The 17,046-nt window shown below is 42.0% G+C and overlaps 1 protein-coding gene across 5 annotated transcripts in view; it reads left to right on the top strand.

Annotated features, from left to right (window-relative positions):
- The first annotated feature begins 2,319 nt into the window (after positions 1-2,319).
- Positions 2,320-17,046, top strand: part of BMS1 (BMS1 ribosome biogenesis factor) — a 48,633-nt gene continuing 33,906 nt past the window's right edge. Inside the window, exons 1-10 of one of the 5 annotated variants that reach the window (XM_055275213.2) lie at positions 2,320-2,661; positions 4,487-4,695; positions 5,597-5,787; positions 7,271-7,350; positions 10,396-10,584; positions 11,780-11,922; positions 12,636-12,757; positions 13,100-13,287; positions 14,013-14,152; positions 16,118-16,875. In XM_055275213.2, coding sequence (XP_055131188.1) covers positions 4,520-4,695; positions 5,597-5,787; positions 7,271-7,350; positions 10,396-10,584; positions 11,780-11,922; positions 12,636-12,757; positions 13,100-13,287; positions 14,013-14,152; positions 16,118-16,875 — 1,987 coding nt within the window. In that variant the 5' untranslated portion in view covers positions 2,320-2,661; positions 4,487-4,519. Of the gene's footprint in view, positions 2,723-4,486; positions 4,696-5,596; positions 5,788-7,270; positions 7,351-10,395; positions 10,585-11,779; positions 11,923-12,635; positions 12,758-13,099; positions 13,288-14,012; positions 14,153-16,117; positions 16,876-17,046 lie in introns of all 5 variants that reach the window. The other 4 variants (XM_055275212.2, XM_055275214.2, XM_055275215.2 and 1 more) reach the window with 4 other exon arrangements.

Consider the following 17,046-nt stretch of genomic DNA (forward strand, 5'->3'; position numbering starts at 1 on the left):
AAAACTCTATCATGATAACAGCACTAGATGAATGGTGCTAAACCATTCATGAAGACTCTGCTCCCATGATCCAATCACCTCCCACCAGGCCCCACCTCCAACATTGGGGATTACAATTCCACAAGAAATTTGGGCAGAGACAGACCCAAAACATATCAAAACCTATGGCCTCGCTCTAATTTAAACAGGTGAGAGCAGGGGGACCAGCAAAGGCAGCTGAGAAAGAGCATCCAGGGTTGCAGGTGGAGTCCTGTGAGACAAGTGAATCAAAGAGAATAGGAGAGGGGCCAGAGTATGTATTGACCATTCTTTTGTGAAGCTTTGCTGCAAAGGGGAATGTAGAAAAGGTTCAGGTCCTGGTATAGGAAATAGGGTCGAGTAATTTCTTTGTTTTGAAGATGAGAGAATTAGCTGCATGTTGTGTGATGATGAGAAGAGTCCAGTAGAAAGGGAAATACTGCTGATGTTGGAGAGAGGACAGGCTGGCTAGAGTGACACCCTGGAGCAGTAACAGATGAGGGGATCCTGCAGTCCAGTGCAGGATTCTTTGGGTGGAACTAGCAGTTGTTCATCCACAGTCACAGGCAGGCCATAGGAGGCAGATGGGTGGAGGTGGAGGTGGGAGCCTGTGGAAGACGTTTACCACTTCTATTCTCTTAGCAAAGCAGGAGGCAAGGAAGGGAGAGGCAGTGGGAAGGATTGAACAGAAAGGAGGAAGTGCAAAATACTCACTTGGAACAATGGGAGATTGAATAGACCAGGCAAAGAATGATTAAAATGAGGACTGCTGGCATGGTCCTGTTCTCCTCTAGCCATGTTTAGTTGCATCGTCGTGGCATGGAATAGATGGAGAGCTGGGTTTATCCAGGTTTCCCATCTTACCAAGCAGATAGGAGATGACAGGGAGGTGCATGAGTTGAGGAGGTGTGCAAGGGATCAATGAGAATGGTTGGCCATGGAGTTTAAGCTGGCTCACTAGAGAGGGTCATAAAGGAAGGAAGAAACAGTGAACAGGTAGTAAGATCTGGACTGGAGGTGCTGGTAAGGTTGCAGGAGTTTTGTTTCAGGGCAGTATAGGGAGTGACCTGGATAGACAGGAGGATAGATAGACCTGGTCAGAATGGGATACTGTGGGGGCTGCAGTCCTTGGACCTGACAAGGTCTAAGGTCTGATCATGGAGGGAGGGGGAAGCTGAGGTAGGGCAGAGGACAGGAGTGGGCTTCATGAGACCAAAAGGATGTTGGAAGGATTATCTACCTGGATACTGAAATCTTCAAGAAGTAAGAGGTGTAGTGTGAAGAAGTTACAACATTCTAAGCTCTTCACGGATAAGGGAAGTATGTGCCACGTGAGTAGCCTCCCTAGTCCAGCACCCAGTACATAGAATATGCAGAGTGAATACTTGGGGGCTGCTGAGGGCAAGAACAAGGTGCCTGTGAGAGGACCTGATGCCTGGGGTTCTCGTGACAGGAGTGGGCCTAGTTTTTGGTGTAGAATTGAGCCTTGAATGCACTGGCGGGATCATATTGAAAAGAAACCCTCCAAGGCTAGAGGAAGATGCATCCTCTGGCAATGTACGCTCTGTAGGCGTCCCAAGTAGCTGGGCTGGGGATTAGATGGACTCCAAGGCATTTCCTCAGGTGGCAATGGGCGGATCCCTAGGAAGGCAAAGCTGTGCAGGAAGAAAATGGCAAGATGCTACGTTCACTCAGGGAAAGCCCCTTTCCCAGGAGCAGGGAGGGCGAGGCAGTTTAGGCTGGGTCAGTTTGTCCCTGCCCTCAGGGTTTGTTGGTCCTGGCAAAAGAGGGCCTTATTTTATTTATTTTTCTTAGAGACAGTGTCTTGCTCTGTCGCCCAGGCTGGAGTGCAGTGGCTCATCTCAGCTCACTGCAAACTCCTCCTCCTGGGATCAAGGGATCCTCCCACCTCAGCCTCCAGAGTAGCTGGGACCACAAGGACCATGGGCACTCGGCACGATGCTGGCTAATTTTTTTTTTTTTTTTTAAGAGAGAGAGGTAGTCTCCCTATGTTGCCCAGGCTTGTCTTGAATTCCTGGGCTCAAGCGATCCTCCCGCCTTGGCCTCCCAAAGTGTAGGGATTACAGGCGTGAGCCACCGCGCCCTGCCAAAAGAGGGCTTTAGGGCACCCCAGAACGCGAGATCCCCCTCATCTGTTATCTTTAAAATGGAGGAAGTGGACTCCAAATCAAGCGATAGTCCATTAGTCCCTGACACGGTGACCGCCGGGCGGCCAGGACCAAATGTGTCTCCTTCCGGCTTTTGCACCACACTAACTAACCGGCGCCAGGCCGCAGAGCCGCCCTGGCCTTCGGCTAGGACTCGGGCGAGCGCGGTGCACGCTGCTCCGAAGTCCCACCGCGGAAGCTGAGGCCGCGGATTCCGAGAGCGGGGTGGAGCGGTATCCGGTGGGACCCGGACCCGGCGGAACACACTGCACGGACCGCGCCTGCGTCCGCACTCAGCTGCTCAGCAGTCTTTCTTCAGGCTCTCCCCTGAAAGCCGTCCCCGCGCCGGTCTCTTTTTTCTGCCTTCTTGTTTCCCTCCGGCGAGTCAGCGCGACTGTGAATTTCCGTTTCCGGCGGTGTCCATGCTGACCTGAGGAGTCGCAATTGGGAGCAGGTTTAGTGCCGGCGGGTTGGGGTAGGCGGCGGTGGGGTCCCTGGTTTTGGGGCACTGGGAAGATCGCGAGTCGTGCGTGTGGGTAGGTCCTCCCCCAGTCCTCCGGGGCATCTTTGCTCCCGAGGAGCGGCATATTTCTCATCTGCCCGAGGTGTCCTGGGGTAGTTGGGAGAGTGACGTGATGAATCCCTGCAGAGAGCCCAGACTGGGAGGGAAGGTGGCTGGGAGACGTCGTTTCCTGGCGACGTGGTCCCGGCAGGCGACTTAGACCTGAGCTGGATCTGTTGACCCCAAATTGTGCTTTTCCCACCAAGAAGAAAGACAGGGAGAGAAACATTAGTACAAGTTCCGAACTAAAATATAGCAGAGAAGAAACAAAATCTCTGAAATCACACAGCTATTCAGTTTCAAAGCGTTCCTAGCGCCCAGCTCTCCTAACTCCTGGCCAGTGTTATGACATTGTGGTGATACATGAAGACTTTCTGTTTCCGCTGGTGTGTGTGTCTGTGGGAAGCCTCTGACTCACCTCCGTGCTCCAGTAGCACCCTGTGCAGCCTTCCAATGTCGCCCTTATTGCATGGCGCGGAAGATACTAGTTTGGATTTCCTCTGCAAGTCAGATAATAGCTGTATCCATTTACTGGCACAGTGCCTAGCGCATCGTAGACAGACACGAATATTTATTAGACGGAATGAATACAGTACCTTAATTGAATGAAATGGCATCCTGCTCCGCTTTTTTTTTTTAATCAAGCTGTCAGATTTTATGCAGCCCGATTTCCTAAAAAAAACTCACTAATTCAGTGATTACTAATTTATTAGGCACAGATTCCCAGGTAACTCAGAAATCACTGGGTCTCTGTAAGTTCATGGGGTCTCCAGGTATCATCTAGAACCAGTCCTATCTCACACATACAGATACTGCTATTTTTCAAATGTATGTAGGTAAGTTGTAATTTAGGAGTTTTACAGAGTCAACAGTTAGTAAAAGTAATACTGCGATCATATTGGAGGTTCATAAAAACGTTTTACATTTTTTATTAAAATTTAAGTTTTAGTTTAAGTTAGGAAACCACTTCATTAGTCCAGTTGATACCTAGGTCTGAGCTGTCCAGTATGGTAGCCACATGTGACTATTTAGAGTTAGAATGAAATTAATTAAAAATTCATTTTTTCGGCCGGGCGCGGTGGCTCAAGCCTGTAATCCCAGCACTTTGGGAGGCCGAGGCGGGCGGATCACAAGGTCAGGAGATCGAGACCATCCTGGCTAACACGGTGAAACCCCGTCTCTACTAAAAATACAAAAAAATTAGCCGGGCGTGTTGGCGGGCGCCTGTAGTCCCAGCTACTCGGGAGGCTGAGGCAGGAGAATGGCATGAACCCGGGAGGCGGAGCTTACAGTGAGCCGAGATCGCGCCACTGCACTCCAGCCTGGGCAACAGAGCGAGACTCTGTCTCAAAAAAAAAAAAAAAAAAAAAAAAAAATTCATTTTTTCAGTTTCCCTAAGTATATTGTAAGTAACCATATGTGGCTAATGGCTAAATGGCTGAAAAGTACAGATATAGCATATTTCTATCCTTGCAGAAATAGATATTGCTGATGTTGACACTTAAGATGAATAAAAAGTAACTTAACCATAAAATGTAATCTTAGGAGAGGTAACTCATCTAATTTATAGCATAACAGAGAGAAATGAAATTGGTGATGGCTAAGCAATTTCTACCCTTGTTCAGTAAACAAATACATCATCTCTTCATAAAGAAATAAATTTACTGTTTTTCCCTGGGTATTGCCTGGATTGTAAAATGCTTCTCCCATCTCCTTACCCCAACCTTCTTCCTTGTAGGTTAGAGTTACTTGTTATTGGTAAATAGCCACTATGGAGACTAAGGACCAGAAGAAACACAGAAAGAAAAACAGTGGGCCCAAAGCTGAAAAGAAAAAGAAGCGGCATCTGCAGGATCTCCAGCTGGGGGACGAAGAAGATGCCCGGAAGAGAAATCCCAAAGCTTTTGCTGTTCAGTCTGCTGTGCGGATGGCTCGATCCTTTCACAGGTATGTTAGGCTACAGTCTGGTCATTCTTCCATTGATTCTTTTTAAATAGTAGGAGCCTCTCACAGATGACATTTGGATTCACGAGTCTAGTCCAGCTCCAAAGGATGTGGAGATGCATGGTGTGTGGCTTTCACTAAAACGTGAGAAGCCTTTCCCATAGAAGCTGCCTTGCCTCCAGCATCTGCACACTGGTTGGTGTTTATTGCCCAAGATACAAGAATTTATAGAATTTGTTTGTTCCTAAATTTTAAACTGTTTCTCTGATGATAAGTGTGCTTTTTTTCCCCCCAGGTATGTTTTACATAGTTGTAATATAAAATACAAAAATTACAATATTTAATACTAACATAGCTTTATTTAGTGAGTCCTTGTGATATGCCTAGCAGTGTACTTTAAACATTATTCAACTAAATGCTTCCAGCAGCCTTACCAGAGTAGGAATCATTCTTGCCCTCATTTTATGGGTAAGAAAACTGAGATCAAGAAAACAGGTTACCTCTAATCATATAACCAGTAAGTAAGAGAGCTAAATTTAACTCCAGAGCCTCTGCTCTTATCTGTTATGATGTACTGCCTCGCTATTTACCTTTTGGTTTTTTAAAAAACTATTAAAATCACTCTTAAAACAGTCAGATTTAAGGAGTGTTTAATTTTCAGCTCTCTGTAATATTGAAGTCATCTTGTTACATCTTTATTGAACAGCAATTATTTGGATGGGTCCAGAAGTTAACAAGTTAATAATTGACAAGTTAATTATATTTATATATTGTCTGTTGTACTCTCTATAAAATGTGCTAAAGTACTCATATCTATAAGTGTACCAAAAAAAGTCTATATATAAGGTTGATACCTTTTACTCTATTTTGAAAGTGAGTTTACTATTTATTTTTTAATGAATAGGACTCAGGATTTGAAGACAAAAAAGCATCATATTCCAGTGGTTGATCGAACTCCACTAGAGCCCCCACCAATAGTGGTAGTGGTGATGGGGCCTCCAAAAGTTGGAAAGAGCACTTTGATACAATGCCTCATTCGGAACTTTACCCGGCAGAAGTTGACCGAGATCAGAGGCCCTGTGACAATCGTGTCAGGTAGGAGATGTCACCACAGACACAGAGTTGGTGTGGCTGTTGTCATCTGAGGGACATGCATGCGTTTGTTGTTTTCTTGAGTGGAACATGTTAAATATTGTCATATCATGTTACCTGTCTTATACTTTTACCAAGTTGGCTATAGCTTCAGAAAAGGGTAAGTTCCCAGAGATAAGGATGTGATAATGTTCAAATTTCCTCTCAGCACTCTGGGAGGTTCCAAGGCAGGAAGATCACTCGAACCCAGCACTCAGGCTGGAAAATCAAGCTTTGCTGCTCGGTTGCGACACCAGCCACAGTCCCCTTCCTCCCTGTAGAAGGAGGTGTTGTCCAGACTCTTAAGGTGATGCTTTCCTTTTCTTCCTGGTTTCCTCCTCCCTTTTTTGTATGAGAAATGATAATGTTCACTATATCTTATCGTAACTGCTCTGTGGCTTTGCCAAACATGTTCCTTGGAAGGGCCTAGCAGGCCCAGTCTCCGTGAACACATCATTTAACAGATAGCACGCACCTCCTATGTGCCAGGTGCACATGCTTGCCTTATGAAGCCACGTTCTGGTGGAAGTGCAAGTTTTCTCTTTTTCCTGTGAGTATTGTCTGCTTTGGGAGATGGTGACCTTTCCAAGTTTGAGGGAAAATGAAACAAACTTCCAGTGGTAGAATGGGAATTTACAATCTGAAATCTCTTGTTATTGCAATAATATAGTTGGATTGAGGCTTTTCTTTATCTTTGGAGCATCCATATTTTCTTTTCCCTTTTTTGAGACAGTCTTACTCTGTGGCACAGGCTGGAGTGCAGTGGTGTGATTACAGCTCACTGCAGCCTCTACCTCCCAAGTTCAAGCATTCCTCCTACTTTAGCCTCCTGAGTAGTGTATGCCACCACGCCTGGCTAATTTTTCTTTTTTTTTCCCTTTTTTTTTTCTATAGAGATGGGGTTTCCCCATATGGCCCAGGCTGGTCTCAAAACTCCTGGGCTCAAGGGATCCGCCTGCTTTGGCCTCCCAAGTTGCTGGGACTACAGGCGAGAGCCACTGCGCCCAGCCCATATTTTCTTGACTGTTTTATTTTTACCTTAATTTAGAAATAATTATTGTTATGAATATTCTATTGCATTATGTTTGAGGATGTTTGTAGCTATAGTGGGAATACAGGAAGTTTTGATAGCGGCAAAGACATTGGCCTGCAGCTGAACAGCAGGATCATGGTTATCATGGAGCCTGTGCAGTCAGAATTTTCCCTTTTTGAGCACTTTTATTCATCTGGGTAGACTTTTGATATTACTTAAACTTAGAACACAACAAGAAAAACAGAATGGAATTTATTTTATTTTACTAGTTTTTGCCTATAAAAATGAACTTCTCGTACACTCCTGTAAACGTATATGATTTACTGGATGCAGTTAAAAAATGAAAATTAGAGTTGATGGTTAGAGTTTTTTCAGGGTCTTTTTAAAGTAAAATTTTCGTCGTTTCACTTACAGGTAAAAAGCGCAGACTCACCATTATTGAATGTGGGTGTGACATTAACATGATGATTGATCTGGCTAAAGTAGCAGATCTGGTAAGTCAGCAGGGGCAGCCTTATCCCGTGATGAAGGGAAGAGAGTCTTATGATTATTAAAAGAATCATGGTCATCATCAGTGATACAGTAGATATGATTGAATTGATGATAATTATGGTAATAAATGTTGTTATATTAATAATAAAAATGGAATGTGCACAATGAAATGTATTCCAAAATCTAAAAGCAAATCACAGGATGGAGAAAACCTTTAATGAACACAGCTAGTAAGAGCTTATTAACATGCATACATATATACGTACAAATATATCATAGTAAGTACCATTTCTTCTTGGACTCTTCCTGGCACCATGCTAACTGCTATCTACAAATTTAGCTTACATAAACCCTTGATACACCCTTGAGGTAAGTAGGTATTATCTGTAGTTTACATAAGATGAAATAGAGCCTCCTAGCAGTTAAGTAACTTGTGTGAAGATGGGACCCTTGTTCCTGATGGTTCTAGAACCTTCATCCTTAATGATAATGCTAAAGTAAGTACATGAATTGCCTGAAGAAGTGGTCAGAGTTTATCAATAAAAAATCTAGACAGTACTCAGTGTATGGAAAATGTACATGCTCTTGCATTTATGGAAATGATAATGTTCACTATTCTGATATTCTATTAACTATCTTTTAAATTAGCAAAAATAAAATACAAATTAGCAAAAAAAAAAAAAAAAGCCATATTGATTAGGAAGTGTGGGGTGACAAATGGTTTTTTCATTTTTATTTAGTTTTTTCTAGACAGCTGTTTGGTGACAAAGAGCTACAGATTTTATACTTTGGCCCAGGAAGACTCCTAAAATATAAAGTAAAAAGTAATGCAGATTTTAAAGTTGTGCCATTGTAATGTCAGAAAACTAAATAACATTCAAATTTTGAACATGTAATGTTACTATTAGAAAAAATAAGTGTTATTATTAACATACTGTAAGCTTACTAAATCTTGTGTACTTGAAATGATTGAAATAGTTCGTAGAAGTCATTTGTTTCTCTTTTATTTAAAATGTAGCAAGTTTCTAATTTTAAAGACATACATATTAAGAGATGCCTTTACTTTTTTTATTTTTAATTATTATGGATGCATAATAGTTATACATATTTATGGGGTACATGTGGTATTTTGATAGAAGCATACAATGTGTGATGATCAAATCAGGGTAATTAGGATATCCATCACCTCAAACATTTATCATTTTTTTGTGTTAGGAACATTTCAATTTCATTCTTATAGTTATTCTGAATTATATAATAAATTATAGTCACCCTATTGTGCTGTTGGACACCAGAATTTATTCTGTCTAACTGTATTTTTGTACCTGTTAACCTTTCCCTCTTTGTCCCTCCCTCCCTGCTCCCTTTCCCAGCCTCTTAACCATCATTGAGAAAGATGCCTATTATGTAAATATTTTAAAGATTTTTCAAAATGAACACACACATTTGGTAAAGTACTCTAACTGTAATGCAGGGAGCACGCAATGTGCATTTTCTTTTTCCTTAGTATAACCGCTGGTCTCTCAGATCCCTGCAGAGCAGTATCCTTTTAGATACATATAAATACACATGCCACCCTTTAAAAACACAGATGATAGCTTATTTTACACACTGTTCTTTGCTTTGCTTTTTTCATATAATGTATTTTGGAGGTATATAATCAGTAAGCACTGTAGCTCTGCCTTCTTTTTAATATAATATTCCATTCTATGGATGCACCATAATTTATTTAGCCTAGCTTATGTTGACTGCTCTGCTGTGGGTTGCCAATGCCTCCTGCATATGGCAGAGGCACACACAATACATGGATTTGGGTGTGTACGTGCATGTGTGGATTAGGGGAGTAACACTGGCTTAGATGACAAAGACTGGCAACTGAGGGACTGTTTGCTCCCTGTTCTTCCTGGCCCTACAACCAGCTGCTTGCCCCCTGGCACTCTGTGGCATCAAATGTAGTGTGAGGATATTCCACCTGTCCTTTGAGGTGGTCCAGTGTTGCTGGAAAGCCGTGCTTGCTGCCTCAGTCCACAGTGGCAGCTGTGCTTTCTCACAAGCCCACCTTCATATATTCTGTGGTTTTGGATTTTGAACATTTCCTAGTTTAATCAAAGATGGGCATTTCTGTTTCCATTTTTTTTGTTAAAAATAACAAAAATAGTTATCTATGCAAAGATAAGAACAGAAATGTTTTTAATACTTAAACTAGAAGTTTCCAGGAATCAATTCTGAAATTATTTTGCATCTTTGAAGCATCTTAAATTTTAAAAATTGGTCTCATCTGCTTATATTTTCTTATAGACTACCATTCATTATAATCTTACTGTTTTTTTGACCTAATTCTAAACTGGTAGCTATTTAAAAAAAATTTCTGAGCAATTGAGTTATCCGAATTAACATATAAGATAGAGGTTTCCACTGCATACTTCTCAACAAAAAAAATATTGTTTTTTTTTTCTATGAGGTGATTGAAAGAAGAGGTTGGTTTTCTGTACAAATTTAATATATTTCATTGATTATCACTTTCTTCCCATTCTTTGGATGCCAGAGACCTGGTGTTTGGCTTAAAAATACCTTACAGAAAACTTGGTTTCTTTAAATTAGGATTTCTTAGGTAAGGGCCAGGTTAGACCCAGCCTTTTCTGAGTTACTTCTCATACCTTAAAATTCTTATAATGGAAGTTTATATCCTAGTGGACATTGTCTTATGGTTGGCTTTTAGAGCAAGTTAGAGGGTGGTGGTTTCTCTGTCTGGGTGATGCCTGTGTAGTCATTTGATTTAGTCTGGAGTGTGACTTTTCTGTCCAGGGCCAGATAATAAATATTTTTGGCTTTGTGGATCACATCTCTTGCAGCTACTTAGCTCTGCAGTTGTAGTGCACAGGCAGCCATAGACAATATGTAAATGAATTAATGTGGCTGTATTCCAATAAAACTTTAGTTACAAACACAGGTGATGGGCTGGATTTTGCCCGTGGCCAGTTGCCAGCCCTTAATGTAGGTGGTCTGTTTTGGTAGTTTCTTTGAGAAATGATGTGTTCTGCTTTTAGGTACTGATGCTTATAGATGCCAGCTTTGGGTTTGAAATGGAAACGTTTGAGTTTCTAAACATCTGTCAAGTACATGGCTTTCCTAAAATTATGGGAGTTCTCACCCACCTCGACTCCTTCAAGCATAATAAGCAACTGAAGAAGACAAAGAAGCGATTAAAACACAGGTTCTGGACAGAAGTTTACCCGGTACGAAGAGAAGTAATTGTTGGATACTAACAGTATAATCCTTTTAAAATAGACTGAAGAGGCCAGGTGCAGTGGCTAACACCTGTAATCCCAGCACTTTGCGAGGCAAGGTGGTCGGATCACTTGAGCCTAGAGTTTTGAGCTCAGGGCAACATGACCAAACCCCATCTGTACTAAAAATGCAAAAATTAGCCAGGTGTGGTGGCACACGCCTGTAATCCCAGCTGCTCAGGAGGCTGAGAAGTGACAGTTGCTTGAACCTAGGAGGCAGAGGGTGCAGTGAGCTGAGATCACGCCACTGCACTCCAGCCTGGGTGACAGAGTGAGACGCTTGTCTCAAAAAAAAAAAAAAAAAAAAATACTAAAGAGACATTACTAAACGTCTCTCTAGGATTCGCCTCCTGAATTCCCTTTGTGTGTATGTTCACAGTCTATGGCCTGCTGAATTCCTTTGTGTATGTGTTCAGCCTCTGGCCTGCTGAATTCTTTTGTGTGTGTGTTCACAGTCTATGGCCTGCCGAATTCCTTTGTGTATGTGTTCAGCCTCTGGCCTGCTGAATTCTTTTGTGTGTGTGTTCACAGTCTATGGCCTGCCGAATTCCCTTTGTGTATGTGTTCAGTCTCTGGCCTGCTGAATTCCTTTGTGTGTGTGTTCAGCCTCTGGCCTGCTGAATTCTTTTGTGTGTGTGTTCACAGTCTCTGGCCTGCTGAATTCCTTTGTGTGTGTGTTCAGTCTTCTGGAAGGTTTCCCTCAAAAGAGTGCTTGTTCTGGGCCTCTTGGTGTATCTCATTTGTCTCTCTCTGTACTTGCTGCACCAAGCAGTGTGGCTGTTTTGGGGTCGGGACTTAATAGAGTACATTGGAAGTTTCTCCCAGTTACAGGACCAGACACTGCCCCTTCCTTTCTATACTGCTCTGGTCCATCGGCCACAGAACCGTTTCTGTGCTCAGACGCCTCACCTCCCTCTCCTCACCATACTTAGATGGATGCCCCGGCTCGGCTGCAGAGCAGTCCTCCTCTCTGGGGTTCTAATAAGTCCTGAAGGAATCCAGCAAGGCTCTGGAAGTCTCAGGACAGTGGCTTTGCTGGAAGTCTCCCTTCTTAGGATTGCTTCTTGTTTAGAGCTTTTATTTTGTTGCAGTATTGATGATAATTTAATTGAAATTTAATTTTTAATTTTCCTCTAATGTTTAGGGTGCCAAGCTGTTCTACCTTTCTGGAATGGTGCATGGAGAATATCAAAACCAAGAAATCCACAATCTGGGCCGTTTTATTACAGTTATGAAGTTTAGGCCTCTCACATGGCAAACTTCTCACCCCTATATCCTGGCAGACAGGTAAAATATGATTGTAAGCTTTTTCTTCCTGGGCCATATATTTCAAAGCTAAAAAGGCTAGAAGAAGAACAGTGATAGGATTTGTTTTGTGCCGATTTGAATAGTGGGGGTAGAAGCGTAGTTGATGGAAAATGTCTATTTATATCATTGCTCAAAGATGCCGTGCCTTTGGGAGTAAATTAATTATGAGATGTTTAGGAAAATGGGAGGACTTGAAAGTATTTAAGGCTACAGGATGTGGCCTCATCCTACGTTCAGCCTCAGTTTTCAGTGATGCTGCCTTTGTGCCCGGGTGCTTGAGTCCTTCGTGTGTGCCTTCAGTTTCCTTCCTTTGTGCTGTGGTTTTCTCAGTCTGGAATTCCCTTTTCCACCTGCCAGAATCCAAGCCACAGTAACAATCCCAGAGCACAGGCTCTCCCTCTTCCAGAAAGGGATTTTCTGAATATGTTCTTCACTCTTCACCGACCCCAGGTGGTCGTCATCTCCCTGTCTGATGTCTTACGGAATGAATATCACTTTCAGCCTAGAGACACAGTTGTGTGTCTGCCCCTTTTCCTCTGGTGGATGGTGAATGGTGCTTCCTTATTTCTGCATTTTCTAGTTCCCTAGATGACGTGCTTAGTGGACAAGAGTGTGATGAATCATTGACACATGAAAGGGGGTATAGGAACTTTTGGCATTCATTTCTGCTGTGATTGAATTTATTTTTCTAGGATGGAAGATTTGACAAACCCAGAGGATATCCGAACAAACATCAAATGTGACCGGAAGGTGTCACTTTATGGTTATTTAAGAGGAGCACACTTGAAAAATAAAAGCCAAATTCATATGCCAGGTATTCTCTTGTTGTAGAACATACTAGAATTACACATAGGATTCTTAGGATGGCTTCATTTCTCAGGAACACTGAAAAATGACCAAACAAGGGAAGATGGCCTTGCTGGAGGTTTTAAAAGTAACCCAGCTGTGTGTAGGCCTGCAAAGGTGTTATCGAATCCCCTCTTCTCTGACCTCTTGTCTTGTAGCTAGTGGGGCACTATTCCAGTGTGGCACAGTGCCCTTCTTTAGTGTCATGGGTTAAGCCCTTGGACTGTGGATCATTTTTAACCCCCTAGTCAATGGTAGATACTTCTGACTTCTTGTCAGCTGAAGCTGGCTTTTGGGTTCTGTCTTCCAGGGGTAGGAGATTTTGTCGTGAGTGATATCAGTTTCCTCCCAGACCCTTGTGCTCTTCCTGAACAACAAAAGAAGCGCTGTTTAAATGAGAAGGAGAAGCTGGTTTATGCGCCTCTTTCTGGAGTTGGAGGTGTGCTGTATGACAAAGACGCTGTCTATGTTGACCTTGGTGGCAGCCACGGTTTTCAGGTATCGGTGAAGATGGGAGTCATTTCTCTGAACTCTCATTATTCTTTCTGAATCTATTTTTTAATCACAAAAAGTAATGTACTCAGCTTTTATTTATTGAAGATTTTTCTCTTGTACTTATAATAAAGGCCCAAATGCATATTGTAAATATATAGGATAAAAAGAGTACTTTTTTTCATTGTACCAAGCAAAAGAGTCCTCTCCTTCATTCCTCCTTGATCCGCGGCCTCAGCGCAGGCATCGCTGCCATGTGGCGCCTGCATGGCCCATCCCTGTTTCTACAAAATCAGTGTGCTTTCCAGCTCTCATTGGTCTTTTTCCAGCTCTCATTGGTCTTTTTCTCATTCACAATGGTCTCCTCATCCTGTATTTTAAAGTGGATTTCAAACATTTATTTCTTTGTTCTGAAGTGGAATTTTATTGGGTTAAAATCTGTTATTTTAAAATGTTAGAAAAGCTAGCATTGTTGTAGCATTGGAGCTGAGGTTTTTCTAGCTAGGTGTTTAGGTTATCAGGTTATATACTCCCTGAACTTCGGAAAAGTTTAATGGAGATGGGGATCCATTTCAAGCTTTGTTGTAAGGATTTTCTTCTCTGCTTTTTGAGGCATTAAGAAAGGTTCTTAGGAAATGTGTCTAAGATGATTTTGAGAGACTGAGTGAAACCAGTGTCTCTCCAGGATCTTTGTGCTTTCCTCACATGCCTTTTCTTGGTGTTCTTGACAGGATGAGGTGGGGCCCACCCATGAGCTGGTCCAGAGTCTCATCTCTACCCACTCCACCATTGATGCCAAGATGGCTTCAAGTCAAGTGACGCTGTTTTCTGATTCCAAGCCACTTGGGTCAGAGGATATAGATAATCAAGGGTAAGTCTGCTTTTTTTCTATTTTTAATAAAAAGATGTATTACAGAAGATCATATCACCCATAATTCAGCCATCATAACACATTTTGGTGGGATTCATTCTATATTGTTTTGTTTTCTTTGTATGTGCATGTGTCTCTGAGGGCTCTTCACTTACCTGACATTACAAGGGAGTCTTTTCTTGAAATAAATTACAGGATGCATTTTTCAACAGACCCCAAATATTCCTCAAATACCACGCCATCTTCCATAGGTTGCCTTTTGTTTTTTAAGAGACCTGAGGCCACTTGGCTTTCTTTTGGTGGCCAAAACACTAGAGCAGAGTCAAGGAGTTTGTGGCTGTCCAGAAGCCACATGCCTTGTCTCTGAAAGTTTTATTTAGATTATGTTGTATTATCTCCCGTGGGTAGGTTTCCATGGATGTATGGCTTATGTGAATTATTTTTCAGTCTGGGTTGGGAATTTGTATACCTTTATACATAGTGGATGTTTGCAAAACATTGGTTTTGTTGTATTGATTTATGACTCCCAGTAAAATTTATCTGAAAATTTTGAGATTATCTAGTATGTAATTTGTTACAATGTGCATAAACTACCTAGCAGAATGCCTGACAGGTACGAAGTGTTTGCCGAAAGATCACTTTTTTATAATGAGATTACTAGCTATTTTCACTTTTGCATATCCTTCTAGTCATCCTTGTCTACAAGAATACTCTCTTCTAATATAGTTACAGTTAAAATACATAATTTTATTTCTGATCATTTCCTTTTTCTAAACAGTCTTTATATAGTCATCATTTTGTTATTATTGGTGTATTTTTTTTTTTTTTTTTGTGACAAGGTCTTGCTTTGTCTCCCAGGCTGGAGTACAGTGGTATGATCTTGGCTCACTTCAGCCTTGAACTCCCAGGCTCAAGTGGTCCTCCTGCTTCAGCCTCCCAAGTAGCTGGGACTACAGGAGTGCGCCACCACTCCCAGCTAATTTTTTTTTTTTTCTAGAGATTAGGTCTCACTATGTTGCCCAGGCTGGTCTCGAACTCCTGGGCTCAAGCAATCCTTGTGCCTTGGCCTCCCAAAGTTCTGGGATTACAGATGTGAGCCACTACGCCTGGCCTATTATTGCTGTATTCTAACTTATCTATCTCTTATGGTATGGTTTTCAGTTTTTTCAAATTTATGTTTTCATAATTTTATATATCTTGCTACATTAAATAGCTTCATACGGTTTTCTTTTATCCTGTGATTTTAGCCTCTTGATGATTCTTCTCTATCAGTTATGGCACTGGTGACTTAAAATGGATGTTCTTCCTCTGTCATTCCTCCTATGTTTGTTAGCTGGCATTTTTAACAAAGAGCTTTCTCTTCTCCCCTTTATTTCGGTATCACTGCTGACTAATACACTTGTGTTTTGTTCCATGGGTTATTTTCCATCGCTATCATTATTCTTCCTGATGCCTATGCTGCCCCAGGTTTGGCCGCAGGAGCCTTCAGCCTGTCTCCTGTGTCCTTTCAACTGTCTCTGTTAGTGTTTGAGCATTTCTCGCTTTCTGACAGAACAAGAGGATCTAGGCTCATTTTGCCTTCTTTCTGCCTTGGGCCTGGACTTAGCCATTTCTCTTAAGGATCATGTGTTTTTAGCTTAGAAATTAATCAGCTTTCCAAAAGATCTACAAAACAGTAACTTCCCTTTTGAGCAATTTTTTTCTAAAATTAGATTTTTTTTTTTTAAGGGTTATTCCTTTATTCTCTCTATAAGTTCTTTTGAAGTGTGGTGTTAGGGAACCATGCCTGGGTTTGCTCATTAACTCTTCCAATGTTTATCAGGTCATATTTTCCCTATGCTATGTCATCTTAAACAATTTGTTGACATTTTCTATTTCTTTGTATTTTCATTGACTATATTGCCATTTCTAGATTAGCTGATTAATGTACAAGTTGAATTATTTTGTATTTCCTTGGTAATACAGGCTATTGTTGCCAAAGGAGAAAAAACAAATGGACTTGAAAACTGGTCGAATGCGTCGGAAAGCCATTTTTGGAGATGAAGATGAATCTGGAGATAGTGATGATGAAGAAGATGATGAAATGTCTGAAGATGACGGGTTGGAAAATGGCTCTAGTGATGAAGCAGAAGAGGAGGAAAATGCTGAGATGACTGATCAGTGTACGGCTGTTAAGGGCATCAAACGACGGAAACTTGAGGAGTTGGAAGAAGACAGTGAAATGGATTTGCCGGCATTTGCTGACAGTGACGATGACCTTGAGAGGAGCTCAGCGGAAGAAGGGGAAGCAGAGGAAGCTGATGAAAGCAGTGAAGAAGAGGACTGCACTGCAGGAGAGAAGGGCATTTCAGGAACAAAGGCTGTTGGAGAAGGTAGTAAAGCAGGGCTGTCGCCAGCTAATTGCCAGAGTGACCGTGTGAATCTGGAGAAGTCTTTGCTGATGAAGAAAGCAGCTCTCCCCACTTCCGATTCTGGACATTGCACAGCTGAAGAGGTGTTTGCATCTGAAGATGAATCTGAAGAAAACTCCTCACTCAGTGCAGAGGAAGAAGACTCAGAAAATGAAGAGGCTATTAGAAAAAAGCTTTCAAAGCCTTCTCAAGTGAGCAGTGGTCAGAAACTGGGGCCAAGGAACTTAATTGATGAGACCAGTGATATAGAAGATTTACTCAAAGAGGAAGAAGATTACCAGGAAGAAAATAATTATTCCAAAGAAACCTCAGGTAAGCTTAATTGTAGTTGGTTGCTGCTATGAACTTGGCTCTCAAAATGGTACCCAGTGGAATGTCTACATTTGGGGGTCTGTTGATTCTGTGATTTTGTTAACTGTTGAAAAGCTGCATTGTGGATGGCTCTCAAGGGAGGGGAGACACGTGAACAAGCCTAACTGGAAG

Source organism: Symphalangus syndactylus, chromosome 4 (genome assembly GCF_028878055.3).
Source record: "Symphalangus syndactylus isolate Jambi chromosome 4, NHGRI_mSymSyn1-v2.1_pri, whole genome shotgun sequence".
Classification (NCBI taxonomy): Eukaryota; Metazoa; Chordata; class Mammalia; order Primates; family Hylobatidae; genus Symphalangus; species Symphalangus syndactylus.